We start from the raw sequence: 21467 nt of genomic DNA on the forward strand, positions 1-21467 counted from the left end.
CAATGGTAGAATTGCTGCTCTCTTTTCCTTTGCTTTACATTACTGAAATTTGGGATTGAGAGATAGAGAGAGATGTAGAGAGAATTCTCAATTCTTTGCAACAACATCCAATCCAAACAAACAATATTTTTTGAAAACCCAAATTCGAATTCAAAGCTTCAAAGCTTTTTAATGGTTGTCAATGGTGGAATTGCTGCTCTCTTGTGCAAGATACGTGGGGAGGGGGGTGGAATGTGGAGAGAGAAACGTGGGGAGTGGAAGATATGTTAGAGTAATTTTAGGACACTAATTATTATCATTAATTCCCTTAAAATGTACATAAATGGTAATTGGTATATAAAATATAATTATAGTAAAACTTGAGTAGGGAGGGTAATATAGTTTCATACAGTGCATAGGAATATAAAAATTCCAAATAAATATCTCAATCAAATCTGGACCATTTGGCATAGGTGAAGGGCAAATTTGATCATTTTCCCAAAGGGCCCATGAGTTCGGATCAAAGCTTATGCCGTTTGAGAATAAACGGCATAAATTGAAGGGGGAAGTGCACGGTTGGCCACTAATAACACATGTATTTACTTTTAAGCCACCGTTTAAAATGTCTTTAGTCTTTAGCCACTGCTTCAATAAACATTAACTGCCCGGACGAAAATACCCTTCTGCTCATGTCCTTAACTTTTGTACTTAACTTCAGGACTACATGTCCTTAACTTTTGAACTTGGAACTCTAAGTTCAGGACTTCAGGACTACATGTCCTTAACTTTTGAACTTGTAACTCTAAGTTCAGGACTTCAAGGCTACATGTCCTTAACTTTTGAACTTGGAACTCAAACTTCAGGACCAAGCGTCCTTAACTTTTGAACTTGTAAGTCAAAGTTAAGGACCTATTGTCCTTAACTTTTGAACTTGAAAATCAAAGTTAAGGACCAATTGTCCTTAACTTTTGAACTTGTAACTGTAAGTTAAGGACTGCATGTCCTTAACTTTTGAACTTGTGTCCTTAACTATTGAACTTAGCTTTAGGAATTCAGGACTACATTTCCTTAACTTTTGAACTTGAAACTCTAAGTTCAGGACCATGTCCTTAACTTTTGAATTTAACTTTAGGACTTCAGGACTACATGTCCTTAACACAATTATCTTTGTCCTCAACTTTTTGGCTTTTTATCATATTTTTCCTAATTATCTGTTGTTTAAGAAAATCTAAAAGTCACTTCTTTTAGAAAACCAAAAGTCACGTCCTCTCATGTTGTGATTATTATGAGTGAAACCAAGCAATTCAACTCCTGAAAGCAGATACAAAAGAAAATGAGAGGCTTATAAAATCAGTAAGGAATTCGAAACCATTAATCCCATTTTCTTTGTTTTCTCTATCAAATGGTCAGCTCTTTCTCGTTCTCTTCTGACTTTTGAGAGAGATTTTTTTCCTCTCCTTTTTCTCTGGATCTCACTCTTTTTCACTGTCTTAAATGTTGTGTTTGAGATTTGGGACACTATTGATGTCCGAGAGGATGATCAGTAGCTAATGTTGTCAGGGGGTCTTTCTCAAGTTCGATGCAGAGAGAGAAGCGAGGGTTTGGGAAGAAAGGGTAAAAATATCTTTTTATATTAATTTTAATAAAATAGTGACTATTTTTGCTCAACATTAGAATTGCTGGATAAAAAATAAATACCACCTTAAATAGTGGCTACCCCACGCCATTTCTACTAAATTGAACCAATAAAAATACATTTGACCCCAACTATTATTATTATCATTAGATAAATTTGACTCATTTCCTAGAATTCAAGAATAAATTTGGATCGTTTCCCTACTTTTTAAATGCTTTTATAGATGAAAGTATAAAAGGGATAATCCAATATGATTATATGTAATGCTACACTAAAATGATGTTATATGTGTTAGTCTACTGTATATGTAAAATAAATTTGGAGAAAATAAACTAACTTATAAACAGAAATATAAACGAATAAGAAGTTAATCCGAACCCACTGAATTCACAGTGTTTCCTTAAGGAATTTAACCCCCCTCCTAGTACTCAAGGTTGTGGATTATTTCCTCCCAGGATAGAACGAATTACACACTGGTGTAGTGGTACTTCAAACCCCGGTGTTTCAACGAAAACAAAGTTTGGTAGCAAATCACACTTACTGTTGCTTCTTTGAAGTTAAAACATGCAGAAGGAAGGAGGAAAACTCTAGAAAATCGTATGGAAAATTTGAGAGAATGGACTGGTATTTATAGTCGATGTTGAGCTCAAAACTAAAGAGGTGCAACTCTTCAGAATGGCTGTTTATGTAAAACGGCCATAACATAAATGCCATTACATAAATGGCCACCTTGGAAATGGATTTGGGTGTAATTGAGTGTAATTGCACAATTTGCCATGTTTGTTTGGCCAAGTAATTACTTGGTCAGCATGGAATTGGGTGTAATTGGAGGGGTGTAATTACACTCTCCAATTCTCAAGGGGAGGCGAGGATTGGAAGTAATTACACTGTGTAATTACAAGGTTGCCTTTTAGTTTCTTTCCTTTTTGTTTTTATATTAAGTTATTTTTTATAACTTTTTATTTCTATTCTTTTAATTTTTAAATTTATTTTTACTTTTTAATTTTTTAAAAAAAAAATAAAATATATTTTTCTTTGTACATTATTTGTCTTTTATTTCTCTATCTTTACTTCTTGTGATTCCATGTAATTGCTATATTTTATTTTTTATTTATTTTATTATTCAATTTTTTGAAACTACACCTCCTAAAATTAGAAAGAATGAGTCATTAACAAACTTGGCATATAATGAGTGATGCAATTAAAGTGAAATTTTGTTGTTGAATGTGGTTATATTTCCTAATCTTAAGTTGCACTAGAACTTACTATGCAGAAGAAAGGAGGAAAACTCAGAAAATAGTATGAAAAATCCGAGAGAATGGACTGGTTTTTATAGCCAATGTTGAGCTCAAAACTGAAGAGGTGGAACTCTTCGGAATGACTGTTTATGTAAAACGGCCATAACATAAATGACCACCTTGAAAATGGATTTGGGTGTAATTGCATAATTTGGCATGTTTGTTTGGCCAAGTAATTACTTGGTCAGCATGGAATTTGGTGTAATTGGAGGGGTGTAATTACACTCTCCACCTTGAAAATGGATTTGGGTGTAAGGGGATGTGAGAATTGGTGGTAATTACACTGTGTAATTACAAGGTTGCGTTTTAGTTTCTTTCCTTTTTGTTTTTATATTAATTTATTTTTTATAGCTTTTTATTTCTATTCTTTTAATTTTTAAATTTATTTACTTTTTAATTCTTTTAAAATTTTAAAATATATTTTTCTTTATACATTATTTATCTTTTATTTCTCTATCTTTACTTTTTGTGATTCTAGTAATTGCTATATTTTATTTTTTATTTATTTTATTATTCTATTTTTTTGAAACTACACCTCCTAATATTAGAAATAATGGGTCATTAACAAACTTGGCATATAATGAGTGATGCAATTAAAGTGAAATTTCGTTGTTGAATGTGGTTATAACTTATAAACTTATCCTGTTTCCTAATCGTAAGTTTCACTAGAACTTACTATTACTATGTTGGAATTTGTCATATAATAAACTTTTTTTTTTTTTGAATTTTGAAATTGTGTTATATTCATGGTTCCAATTTACTTATTTTAGTAGTATTGGCTCACATTGCATGTTGTTCATTTTTTTAGTTAGAATTAATAGATTAATTTTGTCAAATATTTGAATAATGTTATGATATTATATTTATAAATATAAATTTATTTTATCAAACATGAATTCCATTTTGTTCTTACACAACGTATATTTTTATTTTTTGTAAGTATCTAAACTAAATATTATTATTACAACAACAACAACAACAACCCAGTAAAAATCTCACTAGTGGGGTCTGGGGAGGGTAGTGTGTACGCAGACCTTACCCTTACTCCGAAGGGGTAGAGAGGCTGTTTCCGAAAGACCCCGGCTCAAGAAAACAAAAGGACAAAAGGAGACAATATTACTATCGCCATAGAATTCATAGGAAAAACAGGAACAACATGAAATCGAAGAATGATACAAAGCAAAGCAAAAGCGATAGCTAGTAAATAGGTTATAGGTCCTGCACTGAAAAGCGAAAAAGTAAGACACAACGTTGCCACTAGCTGTCTTAGACAAAAACCCTACCAGACTAGTCACACAAAGGTACGAAGTAAGGTAAGACTCAACTACCTACTAACCTACAACTCTAATACTTGACCTCCACATCTTTCTATCAAGTGTCATGTCCTCGGAAATCCGAAGCCTCGCCATATCCTGCCTGATCACCTATCCCCGATACTTCTTAGGCCGCCCTCTATCTCTTCTCGTGCCCTTCACAACCAATCGCTCACACCACCTTACCAGAGCATCTGGGCTTCTCCTCTTAACATGTCGGAACCATCCGAGCCTCGCTTCCCGCATCTTGTAATCAATGGGAGCCACGTGCACCTTCTCCCGAATATCATCATTCCTAATCTTATCCATCCTAGTGTGCCCGGACATCCACCTCAACATACTCATTCCTGCTACTTTCATCTTCTGGATATGTGAGTTCTTAACAGCCCAACACTTAGCCCCAAACATCATTAGTTTAATATATATATATATATATATATATATAGTTTTACAATATTAGTTATAAATATATGATTACTACATTAATGTATATTCACCAAAAAATATACATCTTAAATATAAAATATAATATCATTTATACTTATAAAAATTTATAGGCATATATTTATTATATTAACCTTTAAGTTTTGATAATTACTTAATTGAAAATTTAATCTAACTGTGTAATTACACTTGTGCAACCAAACAATAAATTTGTAATTATATTGTAATTACACTATGACAAACAAACATGTCGTCGTAATTACACAACTGTATAATTACTAGTCTGTGTAATTACTATCACAGTAATTACACCAATTCTCATTACAGGGTGACTTTCCTAACCGACTATAAATGATATTATATGAATTTAACTATATTTAATACTAGCATTGATTGATAAATCAGAATAAAAAGCAAATATAACAAGTTAAATTACCTGATGGGAAAATAAATTCATAACAATGTTAGTCTACTTTAATCCATCTGAAAATGTTTTATTCAATTTGCACTTGCTATAATTGTCATTATAAGTAAACATTAGATGGACTTTGGTCAAAAGGTCAAAAGAAAAAGAAAGAAAAAAGTAAAAGGTTTTAACTTTTCTGTCCATTGCAACCTGTTTCTGTTAAGCTCCGAAGTCTTCAAGCTTCTTTTTTCCAGGCGAGGGTTTTAACATCCACTGAAATTGTTGTCAAAACCTCAAAAAAATGAGCGACTCAAGAGAAGAATCTCCAGATTGGCTTCGCTCTTTTCAGGTATCTATGTTTTGTTTACCTTGCAATTCATACATTTTTGCTCGTTGTGCAGTGCTCTGAATCGATTTTCTGCAATGAATTTCTGTTTAAACCTCTCTTGATTGCTAATGTAACGTTGCTATCACTTCGGATTAATGTTCCAGAGTGCTTCTAGGCAGAACTGGATTCAAGTACATAGATGTAGTAAACAATGCACCCATTGTACCTTTGTGTTAATAGGTGCTAACTTTTATATATATATTTAATGAAAAAAGCTTTCTGAACTAGATATAGAGGTCAAGCTGAAGGAATTAGGTGCAGACCGGAGTGATTCGCTCACTATTACCTAATTGCACACCCTCAGGGGCGGAGCTATGTAGAGCCAAGGCAGAACCCCCTGCATCGAAAAATTATTATACTGCATAAATAGGGAAAAAATGAGATTTTTTTGGGTCATATATAACTGTTGAGTTTCATTGACATATAAGGGAAGATTCTACTGTAGTGGCAAAGGGATTAAAAGTACAAACTATTATGCTTGTTGGCCATGAGTAGTCACCTTAACATAGAGTGGTCCAGTAATACTCCCTACGGTCCACAATAAGTGACCAATTTGCTTTTGGTACACCCATAAGAAAATACTAAATTCTGGACGAAAGTAGTTAGTGTGACTAAACTACCCTTCATTAAATGTTGCACCATAGTTATAGTAGTACTTACTTTTCTTCTCAAGTGTGAGGAGTAAATGACTTTTTAGGGATACATATATAAGGGTAATGTTGGAAAAACAAATTGAATTTTTTCTTGATTATATAAATGAACACTTATTTTGGATCAAAATAAAAAAGCAAATTGGTCACTTATTATGGACTGGAGGGAGTGGCTGAGAAGCCTCTCTTTGTGGACTACATTCAATGAAACAAATTAAATGGTGAAAAGAATAGATATGATTTTCAACAAATTAAATATTCATCAATTCTTGCATTTTTTTTCTGAATCCCCTTATAAATTCGTGGCGCCACCACTGCATCCGATCCAGCTTCTTTTGGTTGGTGTTAATTCCTGTCCAGGTTGATAATTTAGTGTCATTATTGAAGTATAAGACCATTATTTTGAAGTTTATTCATTCTCCATGTACGTAAAGCGTGTGCGTTGTTTAGTTATTATTTGTTTGCTGTTGTTCCATTTTCCTGGCAATAACCAAGAAATCTACTGTTAAATTCAAGCAGGCACCTGCTCAGATAACCTTATCGTCCGGATCTGAATCTCCGTTAGATAAAAGCCCTCTAAGTGATGATGAGGATAGCATCAATCTTAGTAAACTGTTTCAGAAGGATAAAGCATCTCTTTCAGAGGCCAAAAGCAGTCAGGATGGGCAAGAATGTCAACTCAACAAGATGTCTGAAGTAAATTCTCCAATTAAAAATGAAAAAGTAGATCGCACACCTACCAGGAAGAGAAAGAAGGAAAATCAGAGTAAAATAGAAGGTATATAGCTAATCCATTCTACCAAGTGATTCAACTGCATCAGCTTGGAAGTGAGAAATTTAAGATGATAGGACCAATAAAGATCTTCTCCTTCCCAATGATACAGGAAAAAGCACGGACAAGGTATTTACAAAGAGAAGAGCATTGGAGAAGGCTTTCACAGATAAAGTAAGCAGCTTTCTATCAGCTGTCATTATTCTTTAATTTACTGAATTAACATCAGTCGTAGAAGTTTTCCTCCAACTCCGGGTCAAGGTTTGCATTTAGCTGAGGTAGAAGTTCGTTAGCACTTTTATCATTGACAGAGAATATATGGATAGTGAGTGTAATACTTAAAGAATGCTAAAAAAGCCACTATATTGTTCGACTTTTGCGATTCCCATTGATGATATGTGTTTGCTCGTATGCAGCTTAAATGAGACCCTTGATCTTTGCTTTTATGTTTATTTATGCCCCTAGCTGTTGGTGGCTTTATACCAGTCATACTTTGGAGATGGAGCAGTCAATAATTGCTCCATTGATAGACATCAATGCACCAGAATCAAGAGAATAGGGACTTCAACAGCCTGTCAGTCAAATATTTAGTCAGTTTCTGGTAACATTAGCAGCCAGGTGCACTAAGCTCCCGCTATGCGCGGGGTTCGGGGAAGGGCCGGACCACAAGGGTCTATTGTACGCAGTCTTACCCTGCATTTCTGCAAGAGGCTGTTTCCACGGCTTGAACCCGTGACCTCCTGGTCACATGGCCGCAACTTTACCAGTTACGCCAAGGCTCCCCTTCAGTCATTTTCTGGTAAACGAAGAGTAAATGGCTAAAAGAGCCTAGATCTATCAGTACTGTAGTAGTTTTTTGATAGAGCAATTATTCTCCTAAAATTTTTGTTGTAAGCGTTTACTCCGGAAAATGACAGCGATGTAGCCTGAAAATGCATATCTAGTTTAGCTTAATATATTTCTTGATAGTATTCTCTCCTTATGAAGCAAAAGATGTCCACTAGCTAGCAGTTAAGTTTGGGTGGAAATACTGTTCTAGGCTTCAGGAACAACCTAGGTAGTTCAAACCTCTTAGTATGCACAGAAGGGAAAAGAGTCAAATATGTCCTTTACTATACGAAAAGGATCATATTTAACCTTCGTTATACTTTCGGTTCAAAAATACCCATGACTTAATCTAATGGCTTAAATATACCCCTCTTCCGTTAGAGTTGTCCTAGGTGGACACCCAATCCCATATGGCACTATAATTTGATGACATGGATACCACGTGGCATGCCATCTCATCGGCCCCAACCCATGTTACCTCCTCTCTCCAGTTTTTCTTTCATCTCTAGCACCTTCTCTCCTTTTACCACCATCGCGACCATCACCACCACCATAACGACCACCGTTTCACCACCTCTACCTTTACTCTATGATAGGCTCTTCCTACACATCTAGCTGTATTTTTCTTCGTAAAATTGATATTACTTCAGAAATTTTAACACTAGAATTGTCAAAAAGTATTCTCCCAAGTGAAATCTGTGGTTTTGGTGTCTTCTTTTGCCTAATTCTGGTTATATTTCTCTTCAACAACCTGTACCATCTTAGGAAATTTTACATAAGACTCGTGACTTCTGATGCTTGGAAAAACTATTGTTTTGGGTTGTTATATTTTACCCACTTAGAAAATTAGTACTCCCTACGTTTCAATTTATGTGAACCTGTTTGACTGGGCACGGAGTTTAAGAAAAAATGAAGACTTTTGGAATTTGTGGTCCAAAACAAGTCAAAAAGGGGCCCGGAGTATTTGTGTGGTTATAAACGCTTCTCATTAAAGGTAGAATTGTAAGTTTAAACTAAATTGTTACCAAATTTAGAAAAGAATCATTCTTTTTGGAACAAACCAAAAAGGAAATAGGTTCACATAAACTGGAACAGGAGGAGTACCATTTTTGAAGTTTTTCACCGAGTTGTGAACTTCTGATGCTTTATGAATCAATTTTTTTGTTGTTTTCTCTTGCCTAACTGTAGTTGAGTATTTCTCCAAGCATTGTACCGTTTTTGGAATTTTTGTGCTGGAGGTGTCAACTTATGAGCTATAAATTTTTTGTTTTTGGGTTCTATTGCATAATTCTAGTTGTATTTTCTCCAAAAATTGGTACCATTTCAGGAGTTTTACAATAGAGTTGTTCATTTCTGATACTTAGTGATCTTTTATTTTGGGTTTGTTTTGTTTTGCATAGTTCTTGTGGTATTTTGCTCCAAGGATTTGGTATCGTTTTTGGAGTCTGTAAGCTAGAATTGTTGATTTCTCATGCTTACAGTAAGGATGTATGGCTGAGAGCTGAAGGTGGTAAAAATGGTGGTGATGGTGGCAACTGGCAAGGGTGGTAACAGGAGAGGAGATGATGGAAGAGGAAGTGAAGGGAGGGGGTAACATGAGTTGTGGCCGATGAGATGGCATGCCACGTGGTATCCATGTCATCAAATTATAGTGACATATGGGATTGGGTGTCCACTTTGGACAGCTCTAACGGAAGAGGGGTAAATTTAAGCCATTAGATTAACGTCGAGGGTATTTTTGAACCGAAAGTATAACGGAGGGTAAATGTGATCCTTTTCGCATAGTAGAGAGGCATATTTGACCCTTTTCCGATGCTAGAATGGTGCAATCGTTAACTAGGCAGATTGTAATATTTTGAAATAACTACTCTATGCGGAATTTATTCTGGGACTAAATTGTGCAGATTAAAACCTTTTGACATATCTCTCCTATAAAAAAACTATTATTAAAAAATTGTTTTTTGACATATCTCTATCCTTCCCCAATGTAATCTTTTGGAGTCACATGAACACTTTTCTTTTTCTAGGTATCAGTAAAAGGTAGTACGAGTACTTGTTATTAGTTTTGGCAATTGCTGCAAGTGGTGATTTGCTTTAGCCATCCTTACGGAAATTATCACAATATGGTATTGGCATCTCTTTTCCACCTTTTGATCAGTTGCCCGAAGTTTAGCGACATTTGGCTTGACACAGTCTTCTCCCATACATTTTATTGATAACTTTAATGCGAATACTGTTAACGGTAGTGATCTTAATTCTATCTCAAGCATAATTTTGGTTCATGCAGGAACCTAGTCATTCAGTCTTGACGTTGTCATCGGATTCTGAATCTTCTCATGATGGCAGTTCCATAAAAGTGGAGGAAGTCCTTGATAAAGAGTTGCTTATACACGATGCTAAGCCTATAAAAGAAGAAGAAAATGATGTACCTTCCACATCAAAATCTCCAAAGAAAAAGCTGAAGAAAGAGGATCCGGAAAAGAAGAAAAAATTAGAGAGTCAGCTAAAGGAAGGTCAGCCTGCTGTTTCTGGTTTCTGAACATTCTAACCATATAACTTAGTATATAAGAGATGAATGGATCTCAAAATATTTGGAGGAAGTGTCTGTTTAAGCTTAAATTAGGGTTTGCTCTCTTTATCTTGTAAGAGTTGTTGGTCCTCCTGAAAATTTATTTATTTTTCTTTGTAATTTGTTGTTTGAAATGGTATAGAGAAGGAAGACGTGGATGCTGTGGAGGAAAATATTCCTGAGAAACAAAGTGTACCAAATGTGAGAAACTTTAGTAATCCTTGATGGATCTTTGGTTATGTTGACTGTTCGCTCATTCACTTTTATGATCATTGTGTAGTTGTCAACTTCAAGGCTGCCTTTGGTGCTTCCCGAGAAAGTACAAAGGACAAAGGTAAAGTAAGCAGGGTGTAGTGACTATGTTTGTGTGGAGGTTATTACTATGGTTTGTCTGTTTTTCTCTTTATTCTTTTCCTTTCAGCAAATTTCCTTCTCAAATCTGCTAATAAGTCCAGAGACCAGAGTTTCCTAGTTTTCACCCCCTTTCAGTTTTTTTGTCCTTTGATAACGACGAAATCCCTGAGTGCACCCCTGGCGTACTGATCAAAACACTATGGATCATGGGCCCGCTCCTCTACGCTTCTCCACTTAAAGACGAGGCTTTTGTTTGTGGCGGGGTTCGAACCTGTGATGTGCACTTAACCCACACATCATGTGTTGCGCTTTCCACTAGTCAAAACCCTGAGGGCACACCCCATTTCAGTTTTTCTCCTGAACTGAGAACTATTTGTCTAAATGTCAGAGGAAGAGGATATGGTGGCTTATTCCAGTTTGGCATCTAAAAAGTTCACTGTACTAAGTCCAAAACAAAGTCGTTTAGATGACACTAGTTGAATTCTTATCGTTTAGATGGCACTAGTTGAATTCTTCCCATTTGCCTAATCATTTGGTGGGCAAAGTTACCTTATTTGTGATGGTGAGAGATAACAGGTATCCGGTGGATTAATGGAGACGTGCGTTAGCTAGCAACACCATTATCGAGAATAAATAAAAGAATTGTGCTTAGGCATTAGCAGGTTGCCACTTGTATGGAACTTTTAACAAGTTGGATGTTGGTACAATTAAAGGATTATTAATATTGTACTTGTTTTTGCTTTTGTCTCTTCTTTTTCCAATCCTTGTTATTTTCTGTTAATCCTGTGAAGCTTTGCATCACTTTAGATTCCTCTCTTGACATAGGCACTTGTGGAGTGTGAAGGTGATTCCATAGATCTGAGTGGTGATATGGGTGCTGTTGGGAGGATAGTTATTTCAGATGGTCCATCAGGAAAACATGAAATGCTTTTCGATTTGAAAGGTATAAACATGTTTCTGAAACCTTTGTTTTCCAATTTCTTGCAAGTCCCTTTTGTGGTTGCTTTTAATATGTTTCAAACAATGAACATCATTATTGTTCTAGCATGACAAAAATTATTGATTTGAATCAATATGCTATCATATCACTAGCCCATATGTTTAAAGCACATGAAAACACAACCACATTTTCATCTTTAGGCTGGGTACTAGCAATTTCCACGAAAGTTTTCTTGTAATCTTATTACTCTGGATTTTCTTTTTTCTGAATGCTTCAATTGTTTTATATCTCAGGAACCATATATAAAACGACAATATTGCCTTCCAGGACGTTTTGTGTGGTATGGCGCTCTTGTCTCTAGCAATTTTCTGCTGTCTTTACCTATCTCCCCCATACACACACACGCACATACGCACCCACCTTCACAAATCTATATCTAATAAAATTGTGCTCTTTTGTAGGTAAGCTTTGGACAGACAGAAGCAAAGGTTTGTTTCTTTGGCTTGCTTACTGATTAATCTGCTATTCTATCCATAGCGAAAACAGTGGAGAGACGACTATTAACTTTAGATTTGCTATTCTGGCGTTGGTTTATGACTCGTCTCTCATTTTACTTTCCATTTTATCAAAGCATGTCCTAGAACTTTTAGAAATAAGTAAGATTTTTGCTGTTAGTTGATGATTATGTGCTCTCTGATCAGGTGGAGGCCATCATGAATGACTTCATACAACTGAAGCCACAATCAAATGTTTACGAAGCTGAAACCATGGTTGAAGGTCAAGTTTCTATCTGAAATATCTGCTTTTATAGAAAGTAGATGTCAAACGTCCTCCTAGTGTTTCACTTTGGGAACTAAGCCATTTACAGTCCAATTTGAATCGATCCTTCTGACTTTGATAGGGACTCTTGATGGTTTCACATTTGATTCGGACGAGGAGGCTGAAAATTTGCGAAGACCAGCTTCCCAAGGTGACCAGAATGAGAATGCTGATCATCAGATCAATGGAAATGTCAAAGCGAAAGCTAAAAAAGCATCGGTATGCTTTGTTCTTTTTGTTTACCGCTGAGAGTTGCTTCAATTTCTAGGTCATATATTGAGATCCAAGCTGTCTCTGCAGGCTACGGAACAAAAGAAGGGCAAGAAGGGAGTGAAGATACCAAATAAAGTTAAAAAGAAACCTCAAGCACCAAAGAAAAGCAAGAGCAAAAAATAAGATATGATTGTACATATTTCATTCATACTTTATGTATTCTCATTTCTTTTCCTCTTTTTATTTCCTGTTTTTCTGTGCTTTGTCTACACGAATACTTGTAATAAATTTTATAAGAGCTTATAAAAGTAGTCATAAAAAACAAGAATATTGGTACTGACCAGATCATATTTTTTATTTGCAAGATTTTCAAATCGCAGTTGAAAATCCACCATCTCAACCCTAAATATCCACCATATTTCGTTTAGAGGTTCTTTCATCGACGAACTCTAATCTTGGATTTTGATTGCTTTTCCTTTGCATTTCTCACGTTACAGGTGAATTTTAGATGTGTGTTGATTCAATTTAACAAAGAACAGCAATTCATCCGATTTTCTACATTTTGTTAGTGCGTAATGTGATACTTTAAAAACAAGTAAAGAGAATGTTTAAATACAAGATACTGCCTACTTTAAACAGGTTGCTGTTTGTATGGTTTTGCTCTAAGTTTCCTCAGGAATGCCCAACTATTTCTCCAGATATCATTCCTTAAATGTTCTCTTGTAATGACATACCATGTCATGATTTGTGCTGTTCTGACTTATGTCTGGAGATATGTGCTGAAAAGTAACAGCACAATCAGCATTGGGAATGGAAGGAGAATGCTTGAAGATGAAACTCTCCCTGGGAACTTTTCCATTTTACTTTCTTCAATAGGTGGAGTTGTTTCTCCACCATTGGGTTTCCTTACCCTGTTTCACAATTCAATAGTGGTAGATTAGGGGAAAATGGAAAGCATAAGATCTAGTGTATGGATAATTAGATATACACAATAACATTACCCGTTCATGGGGCAGAAGCTGATTGCGTAGTCGTCAGCCTTGCAGGTAAAAGTGCTGGTGCCATCATCATATGCATAGCTATAAGCCCTTGGACAAGCTCTCTTGAAGATGCTGGAATAGAATGATGGACGACAAGTTGTTGGATTGGCAAACTCTCCGGCACAGCAATACTGATCTAATCCAAAGGCCTCACATGCACTCTTGCATGCTACTACATTCCCTTCTCCATCTCCATCTCCATCTCCATCTCCACCCACCACTTGAAGTTCTTTTGGGCAACCTGTTAGATTTTTGAATAGATATCTGTTAGTCTTATCTGTTAAATGGTTCTTAGTATATTTGCACCCAAAGATGTTAGTCAATGAACTGCCTAGGTCTTGGCAGGCATTATATCTCGGTGCTTGTGTTGTGGGAAGGTAGCAGATACCCGGTGTAATAGTCAAGGTGCGTGCAAGGTGGCCTGAACGTCATTGCTATGAAATAATCTTCTAATCATATTCAGTAAACAACTACATGGAGAACATACCCATGTTAAGATTGGATACACATCCAGTGACATTGCATCCTCCATGGACTCCCTGTGGAGCTGCAACCATTGGCAGGTTGTAACCATCAACAATACTGACGTCGTAGAAATCTTTAGCCTCTCCCACACCCAGAGTTATCTCGAAGAGAGAGGCAGGTGGTGTGGCACCAAGGCCATCACATTCGAGCTTTCCACCACAGTCACCTGTTTGGCAAGAGCCAACACCTGACGCATCAAAAGTACAGCCAGTTCTTGCCCAAATTCGACCAGACCATCCTGGGACACTTGGAATTCTGACGCTTTGGCCAGCATTCAATTGAAAGCCAGTCGTGGAAAGTTTAGGTGATGAAGAACCAGACAGTGTACCAGGCCATATTGTATAAGGACAATTGTTAGTAATGGTGAAAGTGCTGCCAAAAGAATGAGAAAACAACGCGCAGAAAAGCAATGAAATTAAAAACTTTTTCCAGGAAGCTATGGCAAGCATATTATTATGGTCCTTAGTCTATGGTTGTGTCCTATTCTTCTGGGAGATAGAGGTAGGTGTAGGGGGAATTTAGAATACAAAAATGGAACACCCTATCATATTTGTAGGTGGAAAGAAATTCTACATATTTGATACAAAATCCATAAGTGTTAAGTTGCTTTGCTAATTCATCAGCTGCAACATCACACCTCTGGATTTAGCATTTCTTTGTATCTTGGATGGCCCCAATAAGAGGCAATTCCTTTCTTTAGCAACTACGAGGATGCATGTCTATGAAAAGGATATAGAATCATCAGATCAAGAATCGGGTTTGTTTGTAGCGCTTCAAAAAGGTTAGACCATATGAAAAGGGTATCTAGATTCCCATAAATTAAAAAAATAAATCAAGAAAATATAGACAACCAGTCTTCATTACTAAGTGTGGAACAAAGTGTCAAGCTTAAGCTTTACCATAATAGACATTGGAATCGTTGTAGGATCCAATTGTCACTGAGACACTAACATTCCTTTGCAATACTAACCAATGACTTGCACATTTGGGTTGGAAAATATTTGCTTGCTCTCTATCCATGCGTCAAAGCAACAAGTAGTATATGATATGACGTGTCATTTGCACAAAAATTATCATTTAAGCATGATGAATTTATATAGTACATTTTTACATAAGATATTCTTTTAATTATATTCGGAAACAGCCTCCCTACCCGGGTAAGGTTTGCGGACACACTACCTCCCCAGACTCCACTTGTTGGATTATTTTGGGTTGTTGTTGTATTACAACAACAATAACAACAACAACAACAACAACATCATACCCAGTATTTATCCCACACCGTGCGGTCTGGGGAGGGTAGTGTGTACGCAGACCTTACCCCTACCTTGTGAGGATAGATAGGCTGTTTCCAATAGGCAGGGTTGTTGTTGTATTCTTTTAGTTATATTACACATTTTACAATATTTTTATTAAGACATACATAAGATCTTTATATGATCAACAACAATAATAATAAACCCAGAGGAATCCCATAAGTGGAATCTGGGGAGGGTAATGTGTACAAAAACCTTATCCCTATCTTGTGAAGAGAGACACATTATTTCCGATAGACCCTCGGCACAAGAATTTTTTTTATATAATCATTCTGTTCTATCGTAATCATAGTAACTTGACATGATTTGATATATGGGTTGAATCTGGATATAATTTGACGTTTCATTTAATTATTTTTCTTAGTGAACCGTTGGCTCCCTTTTATTTATAAACATAGTGAATTTGCGAGGAAGCAACATGTCATTGGTTAGGTTGTGCAGGAACAATTTCTTTCCTTGGTCTTTTTATATGATTTTGAATTAAATGGAAATGGGCTCTCTTCTCTTCTTGTTGCCACTGTAAGTGGATGTCGGCAGATCGTACCAACTCAACCAACTCCAATAGCCAATTTAAAATGGAGGTAGTTTTGGACTGGCAGCAAAGTCAATTTCATGATCTATTCAAGGATTTCATACACTGTATTAATCATAAATAAAAATAAAAATAACATGCTGCAAAAATTACTGAAAGAGAGCACACTTCTCTTGTAGAGAGTAGTTTACTGTGGTCTTTGGTGGCTCTGACAACCGGGAACAAATGATCAAAACCATCAAACTTAGAAAACATCTTTTCCTGCTTCTTTTGTGTATAATCCTACATAATCTCGAATGTGCTTCTTTTGTGTATAATCCTACATAATCTCGAATGTTATTATTTTCGGGACGTAAATCAAATAATACAATGTTATTATTTTCGGGACGTAAATCAAATAATACAATGCAAGCAAAAGTTCCTAAATTCATGGAGATATAAAACAACATATAAGTTATCACAATTGCATATCCATCATTTGAATCTCCAACAATTATTCCAATAATTACATATCTGATTGTCATTCAATCGAAGAAAAAGTTGCCAAAACAATCAATATGAGGGGCATAACTAGCAATTATAATTGATGAACTCCTTTATTCTTCCTTCAAGTATTTTGTTTCCATCACTATGAAAAGCCAGCAGATACTACAATATTCAGGTTAGAACCAAAAATGGAAGAATAACTCAAGGAGAAACGTACATAAACATGAGAGCAGCCTCAGATCACCAGCCAATCAGATGAAACTAGCTGATATTGACAAAGAAGCACTTTTTAATAAGTAATGAGAAATGTTCTATAAATGGAAAACTCGCACACTGCCAGTGCTATGTAGGAAATTACAGACTGCAAACACCCTATCGGATCTCAATCATTGCATCTGCATCATGTACAAAGCTGAATTCGCACCAAAATGCTAACAAAGAAATGCATCTATGTTTAGGCTAGTATGTTCCTATTTTTGCCTTGAGATTGTTGTTTCTTTCAATCCATACAACACTCCAATCAGATTGTGGTGAGGCATGCCTCCTTAGCCACTGACCAAGTGGAACAGGAAGCTCTCAAGGGAGCTTTGTTGCAATAGATCTCCATAGCCATACACAATTGACAAAGATGCATTCCCCGAGTGATCAATATCAGATACAAATGTTGATCGTTTTCCAAGAGGACATTTCAGTGGAAATCATCTTTGACTCGTATGATGACTCCTATAATTCACCACAACCGATCGCACTGACATTGCCTGAAACGAAATTGGGCTAAGCTACAGCTAGAGACCTGACTTTTTCTGGTCACTGCCATTCACCTTGCCTTCCTGAAAAGTAGCAAGAATGCAGCATATAAGCAAATACTGCACTGATTGGAAGTGCCAATTTAGAATTCAAAGCACAAAGAAATGGGGAACATACAGCATGTGTAGCCTTTCTGAATGACATGAAAACGATATCGGCAGCAAGGCACAAATGACTAGTTATTATCAGAAGGCAGAAAGTTAATTATTAGTGGATCAATGCCTGACACCTCTGGACTTCAAGCACTTTCAACCAAACAGGATCTTTCTTTCGCAATAACAGAGGAGCAAATTGAACAGCAGGCTAGTCATTTTATTGTGGTTAGCAGACACCCCTTGATTTGGCTGCTAAAGATTCTTCTTCAGGTAACACTATCAGAAAAAGCAGATACAGATAGGCAGAAGTAAACACCAGACTTCTGACTCCAAGCCATTTCAACCAAATAGGACTTTCCTTCAACAATATCAGACAAGATATTACTGACAATGCTACAGCAGGACAGAGTTACGCTTTAACGTGGTTAGCAAAAACCAACTGATTTTGTTAGATCCACATCCTACCCATGTTCAAGAGTTCAAGGTTTGTAACTGGTTCTAGTTGTTCAGCCTTCAGACCACGTGGAAGAGCACAGATCTGCTGAATAAAGAAAGAACAAACTCAGTAAGAAACTCATGATTCTGCTAATGAATTCAGACAAATAATAAATCCTCAATATAACAAGCTATATCTCAACTCACAGTAAATGCTTGAGTTCCTGCAAAAGTAAAATCATTTTTAGGATGCCATGTATGAACAAAATTTAAAAGTGAATTAAGACGAGACTAATGCAACAGGTATGAAAGAAAATAGAGCTCTCCTCCAAAACCTGCCAAACAAGTAGGAAGTTAAAGCTATAAAAGTAGGTGAGCTTTAATGAGCTCACTGAAAAGAGTGTTCTTCATCTGATGGGGCAAGTACCTGTAAAAGCAAACAAAGTACTATATGTTCCTGTAGGAAAGCAACGAAGTACTATATATCCACTGAATGGATTCCAATAAACCTCCCAAAGTTAATCACGGTAATTAGTAGGCGACAAAAGAAGTCCAGCAAGTCAATATAGGCATTTGACAACCCGAAAAAGGATAATTGCCACTACTTAAAGTGATTACACAGTAAAACCATATATAGTTAAGGTTATACAAATAGCTGCACTGCATATAGTTAAAGCCTCAAGTGGCATCAACTTGAGCGCACATCAACGTTTGTAGACATAATATTGTTACTCCTAAATAGTTACCATAAAGCTACAGTCCATGGGATTGTCCAATATAAGTGCCTCCTACAAATGGCAAGACAACCGGGTCTGCCATGTAAATTATGAAATTGTTCTTATTCCTGTCCCAAAAGACAGGAAATTTTAAAACAGACGAAAGGAAGGAAATTTATTATATCTAGCTCATGTCCATTCCATCTCCAACTTGACTGCAAATGGGACTGACAGCAGTGAAAGATCTCTCAAATGGTGATGGATGGAAATGTGCATCCCTTCTGCGCTTAAAGGCGCAGCTATCAGAAGGGGAACTTTCAGCATCAAACTTCCTCCGTACACCTTTCACAGCCTGCACTTCAGCTGATGTTAAAGGGAAAATCTGCTTGCTAACTCTGCAAAGAGAGTTATGATTATCATACAGTATTCGCTGGTTACAGTTTTTGTCACAAATGTGTGTCATCCCAGTTAGACGGCAGCGGTACATGTTCCCACAAACATGTTCATTTGCACATTTCCAATCGCATTTGTGAACAGGGATAGGGCCATCTTGGCCAAGAATAGTTGACAGATATATAACATTTGTAGGCACTGCTACCATAGATTTTCCAAGTACCTCCATTGTTCAGATGATCAGCTAACTTTGAGTTTGAGAAGATACGCACACCCCACTTGCCTTTCCCTGATGCTCTGTAGACCCAACAAGTACGAGATCCGTCAAGATTGATGGGACGGTTATGGAATAAAATGATTTCAAAGGACTAAAACCATCTTAAATCTTTTCCTATTGAAAATCATCTCTAAGCAGACCTCAATTTAGAAAGGAAATAAATAAAAAAAAAGCTTAGCATAAAATACTTGATCAATTGGCGGTTGCACCCAAAGGTGTGGGGAGAAGAATCTTAAGGTCTCAATTTCAAAACCCAACGGAGAGAAAGTAAACAATAGGTGATTTCTTCCCATCGTGGGCTGAGTGTGGGAGGAAGCAGTCAACCGATAGAATAGTTGATGGGCGCAAACTGGCCCAAGCACTACTATCATAAAGAAAATAAAAAAATGGAGGTTCGAGAGGTGCTTACCCCCCCTACCCCTCCCCCACCCCCACCCCCCACCCAAACCCAACAAATGGAGTCGTCCACCAGATGGGTGTTACAACTTCATAGGGAAAAGGAAAGATATGTGCTAAGCAGTAATAATTTAAAAAAAAAAGAAGTGCTAAGATATGTGCCAAGCAGTGCTGCAGCAAAAACAACTGAAGTGGAACAAAACCAAGGGAACTGACTATTAACTGGCCACGATAAAAGGTCTTTGATTCAAAAGATATCATATTAACCCTCTCCATTTACACATCTAGAGTAAATCTGCAGTGTTCTATTAGCACTAAGTGCAAAAGTTCTTCCTTACATGTAATTTCATAAATTATCTGGTTAGGTGTGTATTACAAAAGTCATTTTTTTCACCTCCAAATTACACCAAAAATAAAGCTCCTTTACAAAACTGACAAAATAGGGCGTATAGAAACAGTAAAATTTCCCAAATTCAGCCATAGCGTACAGATATTTATCTCCCCCAAACATTTATAGAGAATAAACCAAATCTAACGAGGAATATCTCAAGATCTAGGACATAATTATAAATAAATAAACAAATAAAACAGGTAGATATTGCAGCTACCTAATTCTGAGCTACTTCTACAACAAAATAATTTTTTAAAAAAAGAGGCAAAATCATGAAATTAAAGAGACTCGAGAAAGAACTTACGCAGTAACAGAAATGAAGACCACCTCTCCAAAGCTATTCTCCTACCCAAGCTCTCTCTCTCTCTCTCTCAAAACACAGTTTCTCTCTCTGGGACTTTTTCAGAGTGAAGCAAAGGAATGGGGAGAAGTAGGAAGAGTATTTATAGAGTGAGGCGACACGGATAAGATGCTGTGATCCGATTCTCATGTGTACCGTTGGACGTAAATGTAAATGTACATGAAATTTCAGCGAAATGAAATTTTGATTTTTGTCCTTTTCGACTTTGTTACTGTTATTACGACGCCGTTTTAGTTTCCCATGGGTTTAGGCTAAATGCGAGTGAGACGGAGGGTGCATTTTCCATTCACGTGCCCCACTCCTTTGGACTCTTCTATAACCTTTATTATTTTTTTTTTTTTCCTTTTATCGTGGGGAGCTTTTGGTCAAGGTCGTCGTTTTGTAACGTTAAAGTAGAGAAGGAATAAAAAAATAAAAGACTTGATAGACCTATCAGGCGTTGGCACGTGTAACACTGTGTTTGGGAAACGTGGCTTTCGTCTTTGTTAAGCCATTTACTTCTTCACCAACACCCGTTTTTGTCGTGCTTATTGGTTTGGTGGATCCAATAATTTGGGCTTCTAGTCGACCAATTTATGGGCCAAAATACTAACGGGCTTTAGGTGGATTCCAGTAGGAATTTTTACATTCCTATACACGATATGAAATTATATTACCCTTCCTACTCAAGTTTTATTATAATTACATTTTATATAGAGAGAACTTCATTTATAGCTCATCGGGCAAAACAAATTTCAACCGGTAGCCCACAAATTGACCCATACAAGTCATAGCCTAAAAATAATGACAAGTGCTAGCCGGAAACTTCACTGATCGAATTCCCTCGCCGGAAAATCCTACATCTAAGAAGATCTAGACTTTTACCCGTTAAAACAACAGCAAAACGCCAGAAAATCCTAGAACCGGCCAGATCTAAGAAGTTCTGGACTTTTACCCGTTAAATCAACATCAAAACAAAAGAAAAAGGGGTGTGTGCAAGCATATGTTACCAGCAACACAGAAAAAACAAAAAGCAAAACAATTGTAAAAATGGAGAAAGAAAAGGTGTCCTTGGTCCAGTTGAGAAGGGAGCCCGAGCATTAAGTATT

The 21467-nt window shown here is 36.5% G+C and overlaps 3 protein-coding genes across 8 annotated transcripts; 1 reads left to right on the forward strand and 2 right to left on the reverse strand.

Moving 5' to 3' along the window:
- The first annotated feature begins 5223 nt into the window (after window positions 1-5223).
- Window positions 5224-13000, forward strand: LOC109242889 (DNA-binding protein BIN4). The gene is made up of 12 exons (XM_019409765.1): window positions 5224-5425; window positions 6634-6892; window positions 6999-7060; window positions 10002-10227; window positions 10426-10484; window positions 10564-10617; window positions 11463-11580; window positions 11871-11917; window positions 12039-12065; window positions 12279-12354; window positions 12479-12615; window positions 12697-13000. The coding sequence occupies exons 1-12, from the start codon at window positions 5378-5380 to the stop codon at window positions 12790-12792; spliced, it is 1209 nt and encodes a 402-aa protein (XP_019265310.1). The 5' UTR covers window positions 5224-5377; the 3' UTR covers window positions 12793-13000.
- A 125-nt stretch (window positions 13001-13125) lies between these two features.
- On the reverse strand, window positions 13126-15218 carry LOC109242890 (thaumatin-like protein 1b). The gene is made up of 3 exons (XM_019409766.1): window positions 14137-15218; window positions 13611-13890; window positions 13126-13520 (listed from the first exon to the last, which is right to left on the reverse strand). The coding sequence occupies exons 1-3, from the start codon at window positions 14621-14623 to the stop codon at window positions 13370-13372; spliced, it is 918 nt and encodes a 305-aa protein (XP_019265311.1). The 5' UTR covers window positions 14624-15218; the 3' UTR covers window positions 13126-13369.
- Window positions 15219-16580: 1362 nt separating this feature from the next.
- Window positions 16581-20444, reverse strand: LOC109242891. 6 transcript variants are annotated; one of them, XR_002070462.1, is made up of 5 exons: window positions 20323-20444; window positions 19178-19251; window positions 17876-17948; window positions 17433-17763; window positions 16581-17338 (listed from the first exon to the last, which is right to left on the reverse strand). XR_002070462.1 is itself a non-coding variant. In XM_019409768.1 (2 exons), the coding sequence occupies exon 2, from the start codon at window positions 19181-19183 to the stop codon at window positions 18746-18748; it is 438 nt and encodes a 145-aa protein (XP_019265313.1). In that variant the 5' UTR covers window positions 19184-19251; window positions 20323-20441; the 3' UTR covers window positions 18397-18745. The 6 variants fall into 6 exon arrangements, 1 of the variants encoding a protein (XP_019265313.1); XR_002070461.1 differs by having other exon boundaries at window positions 17433-17768; window positions 17876-17951; XR_002070460.1 differs by having other exon boundaries at window positions 17876-17951; window positions 20323-20443.
- Window positions 20445-21467: the final 1023 nt, after the last annotated feature.

The sequence above is a fragment of the Nicotiana attenuata genome, unplaced genomic scaffold, assembly GCF_001879085.1.
Source record: "Nicotiana attenuata strain UT unplaced genomic scaffold, NIATTr2, whole genome shotgun sequence".
NCBI lineage: Eukaryota > Viridiplantae > Streptophyta > Magnoliopsida > Solanales > Solanaceae > Nicotiana > Nicotiana attenuata.